Source organism: Pseudonaja textilis, chromosome 3 (assembly GCF_049901715.1).
Source record: "Pseudonaja textilis isolate UNSWEBS1 chromosome 3, rPseTex1.2, whole genome shotgun sequence".
NCBI classification, from domain to species: domain Eukaryota; kingdom Metazoa; phylum Chordata; class Lepidosauria; order Squamata; family Elapidae; genus Pseudonaja; species Pseudonaja textilis.
In genome coordinates this window covers 106,689,377-106,714,859 of record NC_141992.1, presented here as the reverse complement: position 1 = coordinate 106,714,859, position 25,483 = coordinate 106,689,377, and the positions used below count along the sequence as shown (strand labels likewise).

Genomic DNA, 25,483 nt, shown 5'->3' with positions numbered 1-25,483 from the left:
GGGAGAAAGAAAAAGAGATGAGAAAGAGGGAGAAAGAAAGTGTGAGAGAGAGATACTTGTTTAAAAGAAAATAGAAAAATGGTTCTTTAAATGTTTAAGGTTGCAGACCCCGGGTTAGGCAAACACCATGGTCATTAAGTGAACCTTGTGGTCATTAAGCAAACACTGTGGTTGTTAAATAAGTCCATTTTCCCCAATGGGCATTTTTAACCGGAAACCAGAAGGAATTGTTGGAAACTGGTAAAAACATAGAAAACCTCAGTCACAAGACTGCGTGGGATGTTGTAACCGATCATAAGTGTGTGTGTGTGTGCGCACGCGTGCACATGGCTGTCAAAACACAAAAAACAGGTCAAGTAGCTCTAGGGAGGTCAGTCGTAAATTAGAACACTTGCTAAGCAACTGGCCATTAAGTGAGGACACTTATATTTGGTTTGCTAATCACATGGCCACCTAGCCACGCCTACCCATCACATGACCAACAAGCCATGCTCAGCCAGTCACATGACCACCTAGCCACAACCAGCCAGTCACATGACCACAAAACCATGCCAATCAGCCAGCTACACCCACCCAGTCACATACCCAAGCCACACCCCAAAATTAGGCCACGCCCACAGAGACAGTTGTTAAGAAATTTGAATCCCACCTCTGGATAGGGCCCCTTGTTCAAGTCTGTCAAGATCTTTTTAGATCTTGAGCTTGTCTTCTAGGGTGTTGGCTATTCCTGCCAGCTTAGTGTCATCCACAAATTTGACAAGCTCCCCTTCTATTCCCTCATCTAAGTCATTTATGAATATATTGAAAAGTACTGGGCCTAAGACAGAATCTTGTGATAACGCACTGCTTACTTCCCTCCATGTAGATACAGTACCTTTAAGGACTGCTCATTGAGTATGGTTTGTCAGCCACTTAGAAATCCATCTACTGGTGATACAGTCTATCCCACATTTTTCTAGCTTACCAAGAAGTAGGTTATGGTTTACTTTGTCAAATGCCTTGTTGAAGTCTAAATATACTATGTCCACAGCATTTCGCTGGTGTACTAATTTAGTCCCTTTGTCAAAGAATGAAATAAGATTAGTTTGGCATGATCTGTTTTTAACAAACCCATGCTGGCTACTAGTCATGGATTTATTTGTTTCTAGATGTTTACAGATCTGTTTTTATTATTTTTTTCCAGTATCTTCCCAGGTATTGATGTTAGACTGATTGGTCTGTAGTTTCCTGTGTCATTCCCCCCACTTTCTTTTTTGAAAATGGGAGCCACATCAGCACTTTTCCACTCCCTGGTAGTTCCCTGGTGCTCCAAGGTTTTTTAAAGATATGATACAGTGGTTCTGAGATCTGCCAGCTCCTTTAGAACTCTGGGATGTAATCCATCAGATCTTAGTGATTTATATTCATCAAGATCGGACAAGCATTTTCTTGCTTATTTTGATTTTTATATCTAGTCTGTCTTTTACAGTTATGTTTTTGGTAGGTTGGGCTATCCTTTTTACATGCAAAGAATGAGCTAAGCAGCTCTGCTTTCTCTCTACTGCCAGTTAGTTCCTTGCCATCTTCTGTCTTTAGTGAACTGACTGTTTTCTTGACTTTTTTCTTATTATTTATATGTTGAAAGAAACTTTTTAATATTATCTTTGATTTTTGATGCATGTCTTTGTTCATTCTGAGCTTTTTGCTTTCCTGACTTCATCTTTGAAGAGTCGGCCTATCTGCTCATATTCTGCCTTAGTTATGTGTCCCTCTTTCCATTTTTTGTCTTTCAGTTTATCAGAGAGCGCTCTCTGCAGCCATGCTGGTTTCTTCTTGGATTTCTTGTTTTTGTTTTTCCATGGTATTGTGTTGGACTGGGCTTTTATAATCATATTTTTCAGTGTTTGCTTCTTGAGTTGTTTTCCCCTTTAGGATTTTTATCCATGAAATTTTGCTTAGTCTCTGAGTTTCTTAAAATCAGCTCTTTTAAAGTTTAAGGCACCGGTTGATTATATTGTGTTGCTTGTGTTTGCATTATATTGAATTCCAAGTATGACATGGTCACTCTCATCTAAGGTTCTGGTAATTTCAACTCCCTCTATCACTTCTTCTCTATTAGTAAGAATTGGGTCCAATATAATTTTTCCTCTAGTTCTCTTCTCTACTTTTTGAATGACAAAGTTGTCAGCTAAGTTGGTTAGGAATCTGTTCGATCTCCCACTTATTGTAGAGTTTGTCTCCCAGTTGATATCAGGATAGTTAAAGTCTTCCATTACTACTGTGGTATGTGTCAAGATTGAATCATTTTGCTTCTTTCAAACCTTAATGTTCTTCAAACTTGCCAATGAACTGGGAGGAGGGAAGGGGGAATTGGAATGGAGGAGGGAAGGGGGAATTGGAATGATGGGAATGTGTATGTGGATCGTGAGAGCTTGGAATCCATCAAGATCAACACTGCAAGTGCTTGAGAAAGTGATGGACATCTCATAATTAGACAATGTGATCATCCAGGGGTATGGAGAAGTGGGAGCTATTGTTTAACTAGGCAAGCATTTGCACTTGAAAAACCAGAGCTGCTTTTGTTTCTTCAGTACCAAAATGGTGTAACCAATAAAGTTTTACTTTTGGAAATTCAAACCTGCTGAGAGTGTTTCCTTATTTTGGGTTCACTAGTCAAAAAGTTGACAGCATGTTTCCTACATACATTTGTAAATTGATTGGCAAAGAGTTCAACTTTTTCTTCTGCTTGATTGGGTAGTATACGCCTATAGCAATGTCATTTTTTCCCTTTTATAATGACCCATATGGATTTTAGGTTTTCATCCTTGGTTTTGTCTATTTCTTTTCTCCAATTTGATGTGTAATTAATACCTATATATTTTCTTTATTAATTTTTCATCCATTCCAGTTAATATCTGGTCCAATTCTGTTAATTCTTTATTAAAACTATACATTTTAGCATCTTTCTCATATCAAGATTGTATCTGCACTTGTGGCCACCATGCTATATCCATCCCTTGACTATTCAGTTCTTGCTTAGTTTTTAATTCCCCCTTTTCATTCAAAATATATTTATATCTTATATTTTTTCCATATTAACATTATGATATATTAATGCTTCCATTGTGGAAAGCCAGACAGGTATTTTTAAATAATATTGTCCTTTAATTTTTACCCATGCTGATACTAATTCATTTCTAATATAATGTCTTGGAAAATAACTATGTATCTTATTTTTCCCATACCATAAGAAAGCATGCCAACCTAATTGAAGGCCGTGTCAGTCTAAAGTTAATAGACTTTTATAATACTCCAATGTGTTCAACATCATCGTCATATTGTTTTAATCTGCCTCTGGCAGAAATCCATTCCGATCTACATGTATAAATTCATTCAAAACCCTTTTTAATCTCCTATTATTGGAGCATCTATTTTGTAGTCCGCATTCAATAAGAATATTGATCTATAGTTCTTTATCGGTGTTAAATCTAAATCGTCTTTCGGTGTAAGAGTAATATTTGCTTCCATCCATGAATTTAGTACTTTTGCTGCTAGAACTTCATTATAAGCTTCCAACATAACTGGGCCTAATGCATCTTGTAAATGTTTATAAAATTCTGCCGGTCACCCATCTGGCCCTGGCGTTTTATTATTCTTTTGTCTCTTAATCTTCTGTCAATTCCATCATAATTATTCGCTCGTTCAACATAACCTTAACTGTTTCGAGTACTTTAGGAAGTTCAGATTGTTCCAAATATTGTTTTATTCTGTTTTTTGGGGTTTTCTCCTGATCATACAGTTTCCCGTAATACCACTGAATTATTATTTTTTATCTTTGTTTTGGTAATAGTCTCTTTCTCATCCATTAGTCAATGTATCAAGTTTTTTTCTTTCTCTTTTTTCAGTATATATGCCAACCATCTTCCTGGTTTATTTGCCTTTTCAAAAAAGTTCTGTCACACTTTTGATTTTCTGTGCCAATTTTTTTTAAATAAATTCAATTTATGCTTTATTAAATCCATTTGATTTTTCAAATTCTTTTTCGTGGTTCTTTCTGTAATTTTAATTCTAATCTTTTATGTTCTTCTAACACTTTTTTATTTTGTTTCTTCTTATTTTTCTTATTCATGTATATTATGATTAATCCCCAATATACACTTTAGCAGTATCCCATATAGTTTGCAGAGAGGTCTCCTTTCCTGTTCTCTTTAAAGAAAAAGTCCAGTTCTTTTTCGATAGTTTCTATAAATTTCTTATCTTGCAAAATTGCTGGGTTCAGTGTCTATCTCAATTTTCTTTTTTGTCCTTTCCATACAACTTTGACTGGATTATGATCTGACCAAACATTTGATTCTATTTCTATCTCTTGCACATATGCTTTCAATTCTGATGACATCCATACCATGTCTATTCTTGACCAAGATATATGTCTATTTGAATAGAATGAGTATTGATTTTTCTTGAGGTGTGTCTCTCTCTCTATACATCTTGAATACTTATTTCTTCTGTCATTTTAAAGAAAGTTTTAGGGAGTGTTTTCCTAGCTTTTTTACCTGTTTTACTACTCTTATAATCAAGATCTGCATCTACAATTGCATTGAAATCTTCTACCACACAGATATTTTCACATTCCAATTCTATAATTTTCTTACGGAGTTTTCCATAAAACTCTTCTTGTTTATTGTTTGGTGTATATATCGCTATCAAGAGCATCTTATGTTTCATTGTTACCTCCACCATCAATATTCTCCCATCCTCATCTGCAAAAATTTGTCTAGCATTTTATTCTTTAATATAGAAAGCCACATGCCTTTTTTGTTGTGCTAATGAAAAATATAATTTCCCAATTTTAGGATTTTACAGTAATTTACTGTATTTTTTTTTTAATGTCAACCTCTTGAAGACAATCAAATCTAGTTTTAATTTTTCTAATTTATTAAATTCTTTTCCTTTTCATAGGTGAATTCAGTTCAATTATATTAATTGATAATAATTTTGTTTCTTCTTCCATCATTTACTTATAGATAGGTTTGGCTGTTGTTCTTGCTTCTTTCTGTTCTTCTGCTCTTGCTTCTTCTTGTTCTCTTCTTTCCTTTTGCTCTGTTTCAGTTTCTTCTTGTTGTGTACTTTCCTCGCCTAACGGTTCCTCTTGTTTTTTATCATCTATTTCCTCTCTTCTCCCTTTTTCCTCATATGATGCAAACTACTGATAGTAGAATTGCTCTGCTTTGTCTTTTGCAGCCATCCTCAAACTACGGCCCGCTGACGCAATGTATCCAGCCAGGACTACTATTTCTCTCCCTTTATATTTCAATGAGTCATCTCTTGTTCTTTGAAGAATTTCCACTCTTATTGCCTTCTTTGAGAATCTCACATGTACCTCTCTGGGGAGTTTATTCCTTCTTGTGTAGCTTGTGTGTATTCTAAATATTTCATCTATTCCAGCAAGCATTTCTCATTTACTTACTTCCAATGCATCGGCCAACAACTCTAGCATTTTTTCAGCAACATCTTCCCCTTTTTCCTGCTCAATATTCTGAAATCTCAAAAATATTTTGCTCTATCCATCTTTAGCATAATTATGGATAACTCAAGGTCATTGTCTACCTGGGTCAGCCTATAGTCCATCTCTTCCACTTTCTTATCTGTTTGTTCTGTTTTCTCTTCTACTTTCTGAATTCGTTGCTCACTTTTAGTAATTTGTCAGGATTCCAGCAGTTACTCCAATTAAATCATGAGCCTCGAGCCACACTCCCAAAACTAAAAAAGATTTATTTGAAGGTAGCATTCTACGTCCAGCATTTACCTGGGCATAGCCAACTCTGAGATACATAATTCACTGTTACCCTTGATCCTGCTTTTCCCCCCACCCCACCCCTCTGGGTTTATCATCCAATCAAAAAAGTCCATAACCAAGAGTCATCAATCATGCTCTCCAATTAGATTTTTTGCGCAGCAAAAGCTTCAGCCATCTAATCAGTGTTTGAAGAAAATATGAATGGAATGTACTTTCAATTCCACATTGCCATCTGCTCTTTGAAATTCCCCCCTTCTTTCTGTTGTCAACTATAAAATGTGTATACAAAATGTTTTATGAGTTGACATAATTATTTCCTGGATGTTATCCATTTTATCCTCCATCTTTTGCATTTTTATCCTCCATCTTTTGCAATTTACAAGAGTTCTTGACTTTTTGTTCTCTGTCTTGAAAAATTAATCACTATCTTCCCTGTTTTAAGTTTTTCTCGAGAAGGCTTTCATTTCATATAAGTGATATCTGCACCTTTAATTGCCCCTCAAAGCCTACTGGGAACTAGTGCAGCTTTGCAAAACAAGGATTCTTTCAGCTTGATGAAAGAGTTCATGTATATCTCTGAAAATATCAGGAAATGATTTTTGTTCTGACTTTCCTGCTGCTTTTATTTCTGTACTGTTTTTACGAGGGATGATTTGTTTCATACTAAACACAGAATACTTGGGCCATCTCAAGATTTTCCCATTGGAACACAGCTTATTTAGAATACTCTGTTTAGGGCAATGGAAAATGGAGCAGAAGTGTTCAGAGATGTTTTAGAACTAGGGCAAAGAAAAGTTTTCCTGACATCAGGAATAGTTTCCAAGTAATTATAAGTAATAAGTAGTTTTTCAACATTGGAACAAACTTGTTCAGATAATACAATGGAATGCAATGCAATGGAATGGGATAGGGATAGACTAGACTAGACTAGACTAGGACTAGAACAAAATAGTTTATTAGCCAAGTGTGATTGGATATACTTGTACATACAAACAACAAAGTAATATAATAATAATATACCAATAAGAGAAGATAGTAGAAAAGATGAGAAGGATAATGGTAATACAACTATACTATATATTATCTAACACGGTACTGTGGGGATTGTCTGTCAGAAATGTTTAAATGTTTGAATATATGCTAGGTGGCTTTCTGTCAGGGATGCTGTATCAGTGGATTTCTGCACTTCTGTACTTAACAGAAGCATTGGACTAGATGATGTCCAAGGTACTTTTTAAGGCTTATACTCTAAAAGTTTTAATTTCATTATATTTTAGGAAACTGGGTTATCTTTACACATATTTAAGATTGTTCTATACTTAGAAAGCAAGTAATGCTAAGGTTTACACCCATGGATGATGTTATATTCTTAAAATTAGGCATTCTTATTTTTATTTGAGAGCTAGCTATCATACAATTGCTAATTATATTTTTGCATTAGAACGGAAAACACTTTTCTCCTAGACAATTTAATCAGCCTCTACAACATTTGTAAAATGTTTCATAGCTAAACACTGAAATAACTGTGTATTCTAAGTAGATACCTTTATTTCCTGCTCCAGAGTTAGATTTCTCTCCAAACTGTATTCTACCATTTCTGTGGTCACTGGGAACTTTTTTGGTAGTTCTATGCATTTTTTAATTAATACAGGATTGCAGCCATTCAGAAACTGGTATCCAAACATAAAATCTTCTTGCCAGTGCTGCATTACATATTCTAAGGAGAAAAAACAACAAAGATTGTTTTAGGAGTATTCCTGATGATTATCAAACAATTCAAGAAAACAGGAAAATGAAAATAATATTAAAATATATACTATGAAGTATTTTTGGTAGATATGCAATCTTCTGCAGGGCCTCTAATTTTAAATATTTATAAAAACAGGCCATATGTATATTTCATGCTATTTACTGTCAGAATTTGTAGTGATCCAGCCAGCACACTAGCAAATAATTCAGCAGGCTTCATTATATACTTCTTTATATACAATAATATAAAACATGATGCATGTATACAATACCCATGCAATCTTGCAATGTGGTAGAGAGAAGTAGCAAGTACAAGAAGCATATCAAGCAAAGACAAACGAACTCTCTTATACACAGAACAGTTAAGCCACGCCCAGTCTCCAAGTCATCTCACATGGCTCACACAACAAAATCCTGTGTTTCAGTCAGCAAACAGTCCCCACTGGCTGACTTGTTGCCATGGCTATTCCAGTTCATGAATTCTTTTACACTGACACTCCTCCCTTTATGACAGGAATAGACATAAAACCAAATAACTTAAATATTCTTCCCATGGTGCACTCTACCCAATGGCTCCACCTGCCAGATTGTCCTCTGAAGAACAGTGAAGCAAGCTAATTAATTTACATTTGATGGCTTCTCTTACATTACAATATTTAATATCTACATACTTGCTTCTATTCTTTACTCTGTCACCTGTTGCCATTTTAATGCAAGCAGCATTATCTTCAAACACTGTTACAGCTTTATTTATTTTTATGTTTAAATCCTGTAATTAGATGTACGTACCAAGTTATGTCTGAACAAAGTTCAGATAGAACAATAAACACTTCCCCAAGATGGTGCCCAACAAGGATGGTGAGGTTCTTGCTCCCGGAGAGCTTATCACATTTTAGATCCTTTTAGAACCTCCACCTTCACCAGAAATTGCCAGAAATCATGCGCTGAAGCTCCCGTGAGTAACCAAGATCCCTTGGGATCCCAAGATTCCCCCACAGCCAACCCCGGTGAAGCAGCCTGGGCAAGCTCCCACAGCCTTTCCCAGCAGCCATAGCCTTCCAACCCTGAGCCCCTGCAAAGCACAATTCCCCAGTGGCAGGGCAGGGCAATTTCCTGGAGGTAGGGCCATTGGACAATCTCCTACAACCTCCCCAGCAGCCATAACGCTTGAGCCCCGAGCCCCGGTGGAGCGCAAATACCAGGAGGCAATTAAAGAGCCAGGAGGCAATTAGAGAGCCAAGCTGGAGCACAGCCATCTCCACTCAGTTTTCCGAGCCCTGGATAAATACAGTTCTCCAGAGGCAGCCAGAAAGCCAAGCCAGAACAGACTTACAGTCAGACAATCTAATCCCAGCAAGAAAAACTTATTGTTTTTTGTTGTTACCAGGAAACAATCTTGCTAGAAAATAATTCCTACAATCTCTCACCAACCTCTACCTCACCAGGAAACAATTACTTAGTAGCCATTAAAACAAAAGAAACCACATGGCTTTAGGGAATCTTCCAGTCCTAAGATTCCTTGGGTGGAGTCTTGAACAGAGTCAGTTGTGAACAGTGTCAGCTGTGGTTCCCCAAACATGATTCCCTAAATGGAGTCAGTGTGTTTCAATAATTCAGTGTGTTTTACTCTGTTTCAATAATTCAGCGTGTTTTTAGTCATCCTGTTACAGCCTTAAAGCCTACTTCTGTGTGTTCCAGACCTACAGCTTTTACATGTCTCACCCAGCGGATCGGATAACAGCAGCCATCAAAGCAATAAATCCTTCTCACCCATCAGATAGCAGCAGTTAGCAAAGCAATAACCCTTTACTTTCTGACCCTCAATACTACTTCATTATTTTAATATTTAAACAATGATTACTTCATTACCTCAAAACTTATAACTTTTCTACCTCATGACCTATATCAATGATTAGATAATGATGTCTCTAAATCAATTTCTATAAAATAATTAATTTATCAATGGATTAACTGATTTACTGTTTTGATTGATTAGTCAAATTAGTGATTTAGTGAACTTAATTGACCAGTGTGATTAGTGATTAGTGTAATTAATTGATTAGGCTGATTGTTGTTTAGCAAAATCATTTGACTAGGGTGATTATTGTAATTGATTAACTCATGTGATATTGGCTATATTGATTACCCAAATATCTTGTTTCATTAAGCAATTTAATCAACGTACCATCTCAACAAACCTACCATGCCAGAAAAAAATCAAGTGCCAAACCACAAGCTAAAGAGAAAGAAATCCCCACCAATGAACCACAAGACTCCTGCACATGCTTTATATGTAATGAAACTCTAAAGGATAATAAAAATTCCACCAAATGTTCCCTATATGACAACTATGCTCACCATGGCTGCTTGGGATTACCCAAGCAAATGACTCAATTTCTAGAATCATCCAATCATGCATTTCAATATTTCTGCCCATCATGCAGACCCAAACTGGACAAATCTTCCTGTTTGAAAGAGTTGATACCATAGAAACATGAATAACATCCCTTGACACCATAGTAGCATCCCTGGACACTTTAAAAGAAAGATTAACTAACCTTGAAAAAAAGACACAACACAAAAAAACGAACATTCAATAGCTACAAACATCTCTACCCAACAACCGCAACCCAATCCACAGAAAACCACAAATCTGAAAACTTCCGGTTTGTCGGCTTCGGTGACAGCAGGGATTCGCTTTTCTCCGCGATCCCTACTGTGCTAGCCACCTTGGTGCCTCCGATCCTGACGGATTTGGAGGCTAAGGCTGCCCTGTTGGGGCAGCTGAAGAAAGGGGGGATCCGGACAGGGGTTGAGGGATATCGCAAACCCCCTCCCCAGCTGGCAATAACCCCCTTCTCTCAAGACAGTGGAGCGGTGGTCTTAATGGCCGCCATAAAGAAGCCGGCAACTGGATAAAGAATGTGCAGGAGGAAGAAGAAGGAGTTTTAAAACGAAAGATTTTTCTTGGTCGAACCGGGACCTTAAGGACATATTCAACACCTGGGAAAGTATTGGCTTTTTTCTGGACGCTACAATGTTCCCAATTGATGTTTTCAGCGGCGAAGAAAAGTGATGAAAACAGAAAGTTACTCTCCCTCCCTTATGGAATTAACAAATGGACAAGGGAAACCTTCCTTTTAATAGAAGGTAAAACCTAAACTCCTTTGTTATAAGTGGGAAGGGAGAAGCTTGGAAAAAAATTTTTTTACTCTAAGACTTTGCTGGAGGAGATGCCTTGAAGATAAAGAGAATAGAAATTAATTCTAAAAAAGATCTAAAGCACAGACTGGACGTTTTTTCTTTCCCTAATTTGACTTCACCCCTAGAAGAGAAATTGTAAAAAGAAGAAGTTTGTACTCTGCCTGGACTGTTTGATGATTGTGGGATTTTGGGACTTTTGGGAACTGTTTTAAGTTTGGAAATAACTGATTGGCTTAATAATAAGAAGAGGATACAGAAAAAGAAGAAGAAACAGTTTAAAATGGCTCTATCTCTTGATGAACTAAAAAAACAATATTTAAAAATAAGGAAAGAAGGCAAAGATGTTATGGGAGAAGCCCTTTGTTTCCTAGATATGGCGCTTGTCAGCAAATTAAACAACAGCTGGAAGAAGCTGAGGAAGAAGAAGCCATTTTTAATGAACTAAATGGTGTGACTAAGAAAGAAAGGAAAAAGAGAGGAGCGAAAAGGAAGGACTTAAGAAATAAAAAAATATTTATGAAAGAGAAAAAGAAGATGTAAAAACAACAGAATGCTAGAAAGCAAAAGGAAAGAGGAATGCAACAGAAAGGGAAAACCAAGAAGGCAGAGGTTTGGAGAGGAGGGGGTAAAAAGTTTAGGTGGGCTAAGAAGGAAAGGGAAAAGGGGGAAAAAAGTTACAAAGGTATAAAACAAGATGGAGAAAAGAAATTTTTTTTAGGGATAATGGGTAATGTATGGGTTGTTTTTTTTTTTAAAAAAAGGGGGGATTCTGCAAAGTACACATGAGTATTGTAATAGTGGTATTTGTATTATAAGTAGATAATCAGAACTTTTTAAGATCTAATAAAAGACTAAAATATTAAGGTATAACTTTAAAATGTTTAATAATGAATGATATTAAGTTTTAATAAAATACTAAAGGGAATGTTTAAAATATTAGTTTAAATATAGAGTTTAATGGATTAATGTGTTGACTGTTATGGATTTATTATTGTAGTATTGGTTTCTGAAATAGTAGAATGTACTAAGCAGAATCTGATTGGGATTTAGGTGTTATTTAAAATTTTAATTTAGGGGAATGATAGAAAGGCATCATACTCTGATTAGTGATTCCAGGGGAAACTATTCTTTTTTATATTGGAAATGAGACAGATGTAAATGGAGAAATGGACAAAAGATATAAAAATATTTTTCTTTAAAGCAAGATTAAATATATAAAACAGAATTAAGACGAGGCAAAAGTGGAGAGGAGTTATATAATAGATATAGAATGGTAAACAAGATAGGTAATAGTACATAAGAAGAGCATGAATTCAATTGAAGTCCATACAAGAAGAGGCAATCTGGGGCCAAGTTACTTTCTAAAAGAAAGTTTTATGTTTTTATGTTTGTCTTATGTGTGTGTGTTCAATTAAGAATTAAATAATAAAATCTCGGAGGAAGACTAGATGAGAACAATTATAAACAAGCTAGAGGAAAATATAAATGTGATGATTGAATAGCAGATAAATTAGAAAGGAAATATGATTGAATAATGATTAAAGAGAAACAATGTGGAATTTGGTAAAGGGAATTTACGTGTTTATATGGAAATGGGATAAATTATAAGTATGTGATATAAAGCAATGTGTTACCTGCCTTGTAAAGATTTACAATGGAAAGAGGTTTTATGTTTTTAATGTTTAATGATGTTTTGTTTTGTTTGTTTGTTTGTAAAATCAATAAAACTTGTTTAAAAAAAAAAAGAAAACCACAAATCCAACAAATAATGATATACAAATCCTCATCAAAGAAGCTGTCGAGAGCAAACGGAAGCGTCCAAAAGCCATCTTATTTGGTCTAGAGAACAGCAATGACGATGATGACATCACAATTGTCCGCATCATCATCAGTGACTATCAAATATCAACCAACCCTGATGAAATACTTGACATTTCCAGCATCAGCCCAGAGTTCAAAAACAGTGATGGCTTGGTGGCCTCATGCCTCTGCAGGGTCATTTTGCAAAAATGAATCAAGCACACATAAATTCTTTTACACTATAAATTCACTCCAATGCCAAAAGCAACACCAACCATAAGAACCTCCATTCTCACCCTGACCTAACCTTACAGCAAGGTGTATGATCCCATAAACTATGCTCTGAGCTCAAAAGACTCCATGAACAAGGAAATACTAACTTATACATTGATTACCGCACAGAATGTATCAAAAGCAAGACCTTCAATGTACATCCCAATAACCATCACCCCAACATCCAACATTAGGCATGCACGCCCCTTACTTTCTCCAGACCCACTACTACATATCTAAAATGCAAACTACTCAATGCAAGAAGCCTCGCAAACAAAATGCATGAATTCCTCATCTTATTAGGCACGACCACATTCAACATTATATTTGTCTGTGAGACCTGGCTAAATTCATCTTTTCCAGACTCCATTACCACAGTCAGCGAATATCACGTTTATCGGTCAGATCCCGAATTCCGTAGAGGAAGGTGGAGTTGCTATCTTCTACAAAAAAATCCCTTAATCTAAAAAAGTTTTAAATTACACAGGAACTTGCTCTTAAAGAGACCATTGTATGTGATCTGTCTTTAAATACCACAATCCACTTCTTACAGAGCCACTGATTATGACATAGTTCATGCAAACAAGCTAACTTCACTGCTAATGTGGGTTGCCTCTTGCCCTCACCCTCTTATTTTCCTTAGTGACCTCAATCTACCTCTTATAGATTGGACCCTAAATGAATGTACATCCGAAACCATACATGCAGCCCTGTAGAATGCTGTCACTACACTGGGACTGGATCAATTAGTAACTAACAACACTAGACTCAATAACTGCCTCGACCTTATCTTCTGCAACAGCTCAAACTCAAAATATGGCCTACAAATACAAGAACCCTTTTCAAACAGTGACCACAGTATGATCGACTTTTGTCTCAATTTACACCCTCACAAAGAGGATCATAATGATGGATCCCCAAAATACAACTTCAAAAAAGCCACCTATGATCTCATAGATGCTGGCCTATCATCTCTTCATTGGCACATTCTGTTCTCTAGCTGTAATACTATAGAAGACCATTATAATGCATTCTTGTTCGGACTTGAAAGGGTCATTAAACTATATGTACCATTAGTAACCCCCAAAATAAAAAAAACAAATTACCCATAACAATAAGGAAACTTCAATCAAAAAAAAGATCGCTATGGTGTAAAAACAAAACTAGCTACGTAGCAAACTTTTAAAACCAATACAACACCCTATGCCAACAGATAAAGGCAGAATGCACAAATTACCACTGCAAACAAGAGGAAAACCTCCTACATACAAAATCCACCCACGCCTTCTACAACTTTGTTAACACCAAACTTAAAGACTCAAGAACCATCCCACCCCGAAAAGGAGCAAATGGGAAAGACTGCAACAATGAAGCTGTTAAGGCCAATCTCTTCAACACATTCTTCAGTTCAGTCTTTGTAAACAGCAATGGTTCATGCCCCACATTTCCTAGTCATACCACAACTAACTGTAATGACATACTACATATTGACTTTACAGAAGATAATGTAGAAAATGCACTATGTAACCTAAAACCGTCCCTTATCTATTGGCCCTGATGAATTATATGCATACTTCTTAAAAAAGCTCTTCTCTGCCATAGCGGAACCCCTAAGCATTATATATGAGATATCATTCAGAACCAGCTCCTGGTCCTTAGCTACGGTCACCCCTATCTTCAAAAAAGGTGACCCCAACCTGGTTGAAAACTACAGACCAATCTCACTGTGTTGTGTCCACATGCAAAGTCATGGAATCAATCATTAACCAATTCATCACTCTCCACTTAGAGTCAAACAACCTATTGTCCAAAAAACAATTTGGTTTCAGGAAAAAATTGTCCTGCAATCTTCAACTCCTACACTGCAAAAACATATGGACTACTCTATTTGACCAGGGTAAAGCTACAGATGCAATTTACGTAGACTTCTGCAAAGCCTTTGATTCAGTGGTCCATGACAAACTACTGTTAAAACTAAACTCTTACAGCATTTCCAGATCCCTTCATAAGTGGATTACTGTGTTCCTGTCAAACAGGCAACAAATAGTAAAAATAGGGAGCGCTATATCAAACCCTGCTCCAGTTAACAGCGGTGTCCCCCAAGGCAGTGTTCTCGAACCCACTCTCTTTATACTCTATATAAATGACCTTTGCGATCACCTTATAAGCAACTGTGTCCTCTTTGCGGATGACGTAAAACTATTCAAAACCACCAACAATGCTATTATCCTTCAAAGCGACTTTGATTATGTGTCAGAATGGTCAAACATCTGGCAACTCGAAATCTTGACCAACAAATGCTCTGTCCTACACATTGGTAAAAAAAATCAGTACACCAAATACAAACTAGGTGGATATGACCTCATTGGCGATCCTCACTCTGTCAAGGACCTTGGAGTTCTCATATCAAATGACCTAAGCGCCAGAGCTCACTGTAACAGCATTACCAAAACTGTTTTTTGCTTCTTTTCTCACTTTCTCTTTCCAGGGGCTTTGTTATCTTATAACAAGGTTTCAGCTACAATGTATCTTTTGCAAGCCTTGTTAAAATTCCACTATCAATTTTTTTTAAGTTCCAAGTGGTCTCCTCCATTTTCCAGATTCCACCCTCTTTTTTCCTTTTTCCCTCCGCTGCTTTCTTTCTTTTTTTAAAGAAAGTTTTTAAATTATCCAAGAATCTTTATCCCTTTGACATTTTATTTTCAGCTATCCCAATAGCCTATTAATGTCAAATTGGAATAGTATCGATTTCTTATTTGAATCTCTTCTTAGTTCCAAGTCAGTTAAAACTGTCGATGTTAGAGGGAAAAAAGCCAATTCTGTTTCTTTTCCTTTTCTCTTTTGCAGCTTAAAATCTTTTTTAGGAATAGTATTAGTCTTTAAAATTCAGGTTCCAGGTACCTTAAATAGATGTTCTCCATTCAACTCTGTCAGTCAAACTTTCTCCTTTAAACTTCCTCTTGCATAATCTTGTCCGTTTGGGTTCTTCTTTGATGTGGCCATTTCTGACCACCACTGCAACCACCTTTGGGAAAGGGAGTAATGCCCAGCCAAGGAGGAGAGATGCAGCTCTCCTCAACCCCGCTGATGGCTCCCCCTTCTTCACTACCTCTATGGGGTGGCTTCAGCCCCGAATCTGGGCAGATTGGGGCGCTCCAGCGGCAAGCACGGATCAAAACCGTGGACTATCGTGATTTCAGTCCGTTGCCAAAGAAGCCCAAACCGGAAGTCAGCTCCAAATAATACCACAATCCCAGAATTGGACTTTCTGGTTTTTACATAATTGGCATAATCACTGTCAATGTAACATTTTAACTTTAATTCTTCAAAGACCTGTATTTGAAGACCCAAATTCACAGTTACTTTCAAAGACCTGAGAATCCTTTTTACATCCATCCAATGCAATTTTGTTGGTGCAGCAGTAAAGCGACTTAAGACGCTTACTGCACAAGCTATGTCTGGTCTGGACCACTGTGACAGATATAACAGGCTCCCTATTGCTGACTGATATATCTCTTGATCACAAGCTTCACTTTTGTCCTCACCCAAATTGTTATAAAAATCTGTACTCATAAGGGTTAAAGTAGAATTACTATATTTCATAGTAATACTATCTTTCTCAAATAGCTGTTCAATTATTATTTTTTTGAGAACATAACAATCTTTCTTTCTTTTTTTTTTGTATCTCTACACCAAGATAATTTTGTATTTCATCCAAATTTTTCAATTCAAACTTCTTCTCTGATTAACAATTTTTTTTACCCGTGACACATCTTTTGCAATGAAACAAAGATAATCCACAAATGCTAATAATTGACAATCCTCACCTTCTAACTTTCCAGTATATATGCAACCATCAGCCTTGCAACTCTTGAACCTAAGACCCTTCAATGCTGTATCTAAACAGATAGTCCAATTCCTGGCTGACTGCTTCAGCCCATAAATGGCCTTGTGCAATTTATACAGTGTTAGATTTTTTACTTTCATACCCTGGTTGTGCTGTCCAGACAGTTTAGAGTTAATGGGATTTGGGATAGTTAATTAGGAATTGAGAGCTGTCCCCTTAAGGGAATGCATCATGGTAAATGTAGTTAAGGATCCTGGGAAATGTAGTTCATGTCATGTGGCCAAATCTGTAATCCTAATTGGTCATTAAATTGACCCTTGTTGGGTTGGGGGAGGCTCCCTCACTTTTGCCTGAACACAGCCTCGTGGTAGCTGCTCTACCACCCCCTGCCTCTACGATATGGGATGAAAGAGATAACCATCTTTCTACACCACAATTCAGATATGCAAAGGATTGGACATTAAGAAGAACCTTGTCATAAATGTGAGTTGATAGGATGCCTGATGAACCAATAAAAGGACTTTGTATGGATGCTTTGTGGAGTTACCCTGTCTGCTTTATGCCATCCAGACATTAATAAGCAGAACACTGGTGCTTGAATCATGTAAATTTCTTCTTCTAGTTCTGCACTGAGGAATGCTGTGATTATATCAAAATGCCAAATTTTATGGTCACATTCCATACCAACACTAGTGCCAACCTTATGCTTTCATTCTTTACCATAGGCACGAATACCTCATGATAGTGCATGTTTTTCCTCTGTGAAAAACCTTGTGCCACTAATCTTGCCTTATATTAGATCTCATTGTAGGGTAGTACTTTCTTTTTGTATACCCATTTACATCCTACAGCTTTGCAACCCTGTCGCAAAGTCATAGATGTGAATACTTTATGTTCACCCATGGATTTCATTTCCATGGCTTCTTTCCACTTCACTTGTTTTAGGAAATATAAGCTAATACTTCCTTATAGTTTCTTGATTCATACCATACCTTATACACCTGTACTTCACTAGCAGAATACCTGTCAGGTGGAATCCCCTTGTTTGATCGCTCTGACCTGCATGACATTAACTGCTCTTGTGTTTCAACCCTCTCACTTCATATCTGAGTTATCATCTTCTCCTGATATCTTTTCTTGCCTTTTTTCAGCTTCTTGTCCCTGAACATTGTCACTAAGTGAGTTACCGTCACTAAGTGGATCACGTCACTAAGTGGAACTTTCAAAAAATTGGCATCAATTCTGTTCCAATTTTGCTCTGCAAAGTTAGCAGACCTGGAAATCACTATTCTTTTGCTCCCATCGCTAAAGCAATAGCTCTTTGAGCCAGGCTCATAGCTTGAGCTTTCTAGCCTTTGATTGACCTTTTCTCCTGATTGCTTTTGGAATATGCACCCATGCATTGCTTACAAACACCCTTAAATGTGCCAGAGATGGCTTTCTCCCATATAACACTGCATATGGAGTATCATTAATAGATGAACTCCACAGCCTATTGATTCAATAATTAGCAGTCGACATGGTTTCACCCCAATATCACCTTAGACCAGAATTCTCCAGCAGTGAATCCTTCATTGTTTGCAAGACTCCATTCCACCTCTCAGCTATACCATTCTCAGCTGCTGTGTATGGAATAGGGCATCTGTGTTTTATTCCTAACTGTCCCAGCTACTGTTGAAAACTTGCTGACAGGAATTCTGAACCTTTCAATTTGCAGCTGACATACCTGTTGTTTATATCTTCTTTCTATGAAGCTTGCCCATTGCTTAAATTTCTGTAGCAGCTCTATTATACTTTTTAGTATAATAGCAAAAACCAAATCTGTTGTAGTCATCTACAATGACTAGTGCATACTTTGCTCCTCCCAAACTGGCTTGCATTGGCCCAACCAAATCTGCATCTACCAGCTCCAGAGCTCTTACTGTCTGCCTTGTGCTACTCTTGCTTATTGGGAATGCCTTGGACTTTGATGATTTACATATGGCACAGTCCAAGTATGCCTTACACCCCTTTAAGTTTAAACCTTCTGCAAACTGTTGCATCTTTTGCAAAACTTTGAAGCTGGCATGGCCAAGCTTTCTGTGCAAGAGATGAATGCATGAATCATGTTGTGCCACATTTCCAAATGTTTGGGCACATTGAATCTTTTGTCCCTGCAACACATAAAGATTATCCTGTTTTACGCCCTGTGCATATACAGTCCCATTTCTTCTTATGAGACATCTCCCATTTATAAATGTGGTTTTGAACCCTTGTTTGTCTAGACTAGAGACACTCAGTAAATTACACTCCATTTCAGGCACACATGTTACTAAACTTTTCCTCAAAACATGGAATCAGCACACTGCCTTTTCCTATGACTTTAGCCTTCTGGCCCTTTGCCAAGGCTACTGCATCTCCTCCAGATGGATCCATTCTAAAAAACAGTTTTGAATTATTAACAGTTGTTTGACTAGCCCCACTTTCTATTTGTCTGTGCTATTACAATAGCTAACTTTTGCAACAGCCGCTTGTCCATCTGATGTTTTTCTTCCTTGAAAACAGTCTTTCTTTAAATGAATCTTATCACCACAGATGAAACACTGTCATTGTTTCTGTTCTTCCTTCTTAGAAAATCTTTGCTGGGCTGTAATCTGGCCTTTTCTGTTACTCTAGTCTTTGCAGACATCCAGTCTTTGCTTGCTCCTTGGGCCTTACACCCCTCAGGAATTTCTCCTTGTGTCTTCTACTAAAATGGGGTTTGTCTTCTTCAGAAATCAAGCAGGCTTTAAGGGCTTCCATACATAATTCCTGTTCTGGTTTGCATTCAAAACTGGCTGAAACAGTGCCCCATGTTTCATCAAGACTGTTTAACACCAACAGCACTTTCTGAGATTCAGGAATCTGCATTCCACGTTGTTCTAACTCAATAAACAGAGCCTGCATGTGCAGCAAACGCTTCTCTTCACTCTCTTATGGTAGCAGCCAGGCTCTGTACAATTGTCTTGATAATTGCACAATATTGCATGCTGATGCACTCACATACACACTTCTCAATTTCAGCCAAACCTCCTTTGCAGTTTTTAAATCAGGTACATTCAAGAATTGTTCATCTTCCAAACTTAAAATGATGTAGGCCAGTGCCTTATCATGCTGCTTTTGATCTGCAGCTGCTATTGGCCCCTGGGATGGATTAATAACAATATCCCGGAGCTCTTTAGCCTTCAAGAAGCATTCAATTTTTTGCAGCCCAAATGATATAATTCTTCTGTCCCAATAGAGGCAGAGAGCTCTCCTTGAAATCAACAGCCATTCTGCAAGCTTTCTTAGCCTTGTTCTCTTTTGTTTATAATGCAGGCTGTCCCTTAGCTTGATTACAGTTCAGTCTTACTGTTGTTTGGACTGGCTGGGTGTGCTCTGGGCCCATAATTTGTCAGAGTTTGTAGTGATCCAGCCAACACACAAGCAAATAATTCAGAGAAAAGAGAGAGAAGTAGTAGCAAGTACAAGAAGAAGCACTCAAGCAAAAACAAAATGAATTCTCTTATACACAGAACAGTTATGCTAAACCATGCCCAGGCTCCAAGCCGTCTCACATGACTCACACAACAAAATTCTGTGTTTTAGTCACCAAACAGTCCCCGTTGGCTGACTTGTTGCCATGGCTATTCCAGTTTATGAATTCTTATACACTGACAATTACTATATGTTACTTACTATTATACATTACAGGTAGTCATGTAACAGCAGTAAATGCAAGCTAATTTACTGGAAGCTAGTAAATGCCAAAAATATGATTACTTGATGGGGGTGGGTGGGTGGAGCCATTAGAACTTCAAAAACAAGTTGTAAGTACTTCTGGGGGGATTATTCATAATTTCCAGCATATGCCAAGTGGCTGGTCATTAAAGAAGGACTCCCCACAACAAATTAAGAAGTGAAGGAGAGGTGGAAGGAATAGGAGAAAGAAGAGGAGAGAAAGGAAATGGAATGATTATTTTAAATCAGCAGCAGCAACTGTTACAAAACATAAAGCCCCTCCCATCACCGTAATAGCACCATGATATCATAGAACATCATCAGAGTTGGAAGGGACCTTGAAGATATTCTAGTCCAACCTCCTGCTGAAGCAGGAAACTCTATACAATTTCAGACAAATTCAAATTCAGTCTCTTCTTAAAAACCTCCAGTGATTGAGCAATTTCTGAAGGCAAGCTGTTCCACTAGTTCATTGTTCTCACTGTCAGGACATTTCTCCTTCATTCTAGATTGCTTCTCTCCTTGGTTAATTTCTATCCATCATTTCTTTGCCTTCTGGTGCTTTGGGAAATAAATTGACCTTCTCGTTTGTAGTAGCCCCTCAAATATTGGAACACTGCCATACTATCATTTTACCTCCCTACTCTTTTTTTTCACTAGACTATATATATATCCAATTCCTACAACTGTTCTTCATATGTTCTAGCCTCCAGCCCCCTAATCATGTTTGTTGCTCTTTTTTGCACTCTTTCCAGAGTTTCAACATCTTTTTTTATATTGTGGTGACTATAACTGGATGCAGCATTCCAAGTGTGATCTTACAAAGACTTTATGAAGTGGTACTAACATTTCATATGATCTTGATTCTATCCCTCTGCTAATGCAGCCTAGGATTGGGTTGGCTTTTTTGGCTGCTGTGACACACTGCTGGTTCATATTTAAGTGATTGTCTGCTAAGACTCCAAGATCCATGTCACAGTTATTGCTATTGAGCTATGTTTCACCTAATCTGTAACTGTAGAGTTTTCTTGTCTAAGTGTAAAACCTTGCCTTCGTCTACATTGAATTTCATTTTGTTAGAAAATGGACAAAATAGACTGCTAAATTGGCCATGCCCACCCAGTCACATGACCACCTAGCCACGCCCACCTAGTCACATGACCACCTAGCCATGCCTACCCAGCTGGTCCGGGGCCCCCTGCAGTCTGAGGGACCGTGAATCAGCCCCCTGTTTAAAGTTTGAGTACCCCTGCCATAAACAAACAGCAAAGGTGACTATTCACTGAGAATTTCAATATAATGAAAGGGACAAGGCAAGGTTATCCTTTATCCCCATAGTTATTTATATTAACCTTAGAAGGCATATTAACATTAGACAAGATATTGAAATAAAAGGTGTGAGAATAAAGAAGGAGTAGTTAATAAAGAAAGTTACAGGCCTTCACTGATAATTTGGTGTTCATTTTAGAAGGCCTATAGGAAACAGGACCTAAATTAATTGCCAAGATAGAAGAATATGGTGCAGTTGCAGGATTGAAAATAAACAAAAAGAAAATGAAAATATTGGTTAAAAACTTCACAGATAAACAGAAGAGAGAATTTACAAGAATGATGAACATGCAGATTATAAGAAAGTTAAATATTTAGGAGTTCAATTAATAGCAAGATGTGTATCCCTCAAAGAAGATAACTACAATAAACAATGCACAACTGGAAAACTGGAAAAATCTACAATTGTCCCTATTGGGTAGAGTAGCTACAATTAAGATGAATATTCTGCTGAGAGTATTGTACCTGTTTCAGACAATCCCAATAAAGCTGGGGGGGGGGGGATATTTTGAAGAATTAAAATAAGATGATATTAAAATTTGTATGGCAAGATAGAAAACCGAGAATTAAAAATGCTATGGAGGAGCCAGCTGGTGTTGTCGTAAACAGGTGTGCAGATGGGATTTCTGCGGAGCACAGCTGGTTTCTGTCTGTCCCAGAGGCTCTTCGGAGCCAAAGCCACCCTGTAGGGACAACGGGAGAGGAAGGGCTCTCCGCAGATCACAAACGGATGGGGCTCCATTTTGCTGGTCAGGAGAAATACTTCCTGAAAGAAGGCAGAGAAGAAGATGGCCATTAATGGCTGAAGCGAAGCAATGACCGCTGATCAGAGTAAGCGGTGAGAAAGCAGAAGGAAGCAGTGGATTGGGCCTGGATAAAGACCTTTTTCAAACTCTTACCAAAGTGAGTGGAATTCCTATGCTGATTTAAGAAGAAAGGGGGGCTCCAGAGAGAAGGAGGGAAGAGAATCTCTTCTCTCTCTCTCCACTTTTGAAGCGGCAAGAAAAAAATACAGAGCAGTCACAGATCCATAACAATAAGGAAGGTGTGTAGGGAGAGTTGTTATAAAAAAAATCAGAGAGACTGGGTTAGACTGAACTTGTTAAAGAAGATCAGAATAAAACAAACTTGGGATATAGACAATTCGTAATTATACTGAGTCACTTTCCTGAACTTTGGGCTAAAACAGGGGACGTAAAATGTCTTTCCCCTCTTACATTGACATATAAAGTATGGTAAGAAGAGAAGAAAGGAGCAAGGAGGACATCTACTAGCCAAAATGGGTATAAAATGTGGATTAAAGCTGTCTTCACTTTTTGGGAATACTGATCTACCGGAGGTTGACGACTTAACAAGACTTGGGGACTTGGGAATTATAAACATTCTCTATGGATCTAAAATATTACGGGCCAAAGTGGGTATAAAATGGAAGCATTGTGGAAGTGACAAATATTACCTTTTCTCTCTTCTCACTTCTTGGGCACTTTATAACTCTGGCTGACTTATGGTGGATTACAAACAATGTGGGTTAAAGCTGTTTTCACTTTTTTGCAGGGGTAGGATTCAAATGTTTAAACAATGGGTTTTGTGGGTGTGGCTTAATTTGTGAGTGTGGCTTGGTGGTCATGTGACTGGCTGGGCACGGCTTAGTGGCCATGTGACTGGCAAACCAAATACAAGTGGTCCTCGCTTAATGGCTGGTTGCTTAGCAAGCATTCTAATTTATAACTGACCTCCCCAGAACTACTTGACCTGTTTTTGGAGTTTTGACAGCCATGTGCATGCACACGCACACACACACACAACCCTTCTAACCCTGCTATTCTATAATTCTGTAAGGATCTCCTGCTTGAACAAGGAGTTGGACTAGAAGATGACCTCTGAGATCCCTTCCAGGCCAGCCCTAGATTGCTGTGCTGTTTCAAAAGTCTTCTGAAGCCAGGGTTTGTGTCCTTCCTTCCTCTCCTTTTATTTCTCTCTCCCACCCTCCCTCCCTCCTTCCCTCTATGTATCTATCTATCCATCCATATATCTCATCACTTTTTCCTCCCTCCCTCCCTCTCTTTCTTTGTTTTTCTCTTTCTTTCTGTCCCTTCTTTCCATCCCCCCCTTTCTTTGTCTATCCCTTTTCTTCTTTTCTCTTCCTTTTTCTTTCTCTTCCTTTTTCTTTCTTTCCCTTTACTTTCTTTTCTTTCTTGTCTCTTCCTTCTCTCTTTCTCCCTCTACCTCTCTTTCTCTCTCTTTCTCTTCCCCTCTCTCTCTTTTTCTCTTTCTTTCCCTCTCTTTCTATCCTTTCCCTTTCTCCTTCCCTCTCTCCTAAAGCTAGGAGACCCACCTGAAACACACACACATATGCTTCCAACAAAATACTTGATGAGGGTTCTTCCCAGCCAGTCTCCCAGAGTCCTAGGGACCAGGCATGAACAGATGATTGTGCCCGGTCCCACATTGCCCGGAAAGGGTGGCAGGCAAGGCTTCCAGATCCAACAAAGGGGCTGCGGATGGGACTTCCTCCCCTCCCTCTTTTGGGGAAAGGAAAGGGCTGGGAACTTCAAGTGAGGCACCCACCCCAGTGGCAGCTCTGGGCTAGGCACCGGTTTGGCTTTCCTGACTGCCTGCAAACTTACCTTCCTCCCACGGCTGGTGGCAGAGGGAAAGATGAGCCAGCCAGGCCAGAGCCATCACCACTCTGCTCCTCGCCAGCCCGCATCTCGTCACCTGCCCAGATTCTCCACAGCTGCTGGACCTCGCGACTGTCAGGGGGGTATGTGAAGTGACCAGGAAGCATGAGGCTATGCTACTTGACAGCCGCCCCTCTCTCGCCAGGCTGAGCGTTTTAGCCAAGTGTGGGCCTCCGTTGTGAGAACGGTGTGAGCTCCATGAGCTGGAAGGTAAAGTTGACAGCAGGGAAGGGAGATCCATTCTGGCGAGGCTTGATTCGCACTATTCTCACAGGGGTGGCCGCATTTGGCCAAAGAGTATGGGCCGACGGGCAGCAGAGGGAAGGGGTGGAAGGCAAAGAAGTGATGTGGGCAGCATAGCATCATGCTCCCTGGTTGCCCCCCCGCTCCCACCCCACCCCTAGCAGGCAAGACCCAGCAGCTGCAGAGAATCCAGGCGTGGGGTGAGATGCAGGCTGGTGGGGACCCAAGTGGCGACAGATCAGCCCTGGATCTCCTTCCTCTCTGCCACCAGCAAGCTAGGCAAGCTGGAGGCTGGGAACAGGGGGGCAGTTAGCTAGGCCACTAGTGTTGCATGGGATGGAGCCTCGGCACTGGTGGTGAAGCAAACCAGGCAGGGATGGTGGGGAGGGAGCAACTAGCTAGACTGCGAGCACTGAGGGCGCTGGTGGCATGGCAGTGGAGGCCTATGCCGGCCCGGGAGTCAGGGCTCAACTCTTTGAGGCACTTTTTGTCTGACTTCTCTGATCAGATCTGTTCAGTATGGTTGAACCTCTGGCACAGCTCTCATCTTCCTCAACAGCACACAAGCCCCACAACCACATCAAGGTAGTGCCTCATTGGGGGATGATGATTACTATTATTATCTTTCTTCTAATTGCATATAGGGCATTGTGGAACACAGAATAATGGACTAAAAGGAGGATGGAAGTGGGTTTTTCTTTCTTATACCTACTGGTTAAGTGAAATCTGGGGTACTGGAGGGTTATATATGTGTCAAAGGTGATTGGAAGTGTTGGATATTGAAAAAACTGACAAAATTGCTGACTATGACAAGCACTTCAACTTTAACTAAAATAGAATTCG

At 38.6% G+C, this 25,483-nt stretch overlaps 1 protein-coding gene across 3 annotated transcripts in view; it reads right to left on the bottom strand.

The window, feature by feature from the left end:
• The window catches only part of ALOX5 (arachidonate 5-lipoxygenase), a 220,152-nt gene that overhangs the window by 130,221 nt on the left and 64,448 nt on the right, over positions 1 to 25,483 (bottom strand). For all 3 annotated transcript variants that reach the window (XM_026718714.2, XM_087930534.1, XM_087930533.1), the window contains exon 6: positions 7,321 to 7,493. In XM_026718714.2, coding sequence (XP_026574499.1) covers positions 7,321 to 7,493 — 173 coding nt within the window. The remainder of the gene's footprint in view (positions 1 to 7,320; positions 7,494 to 25,483) is intronic.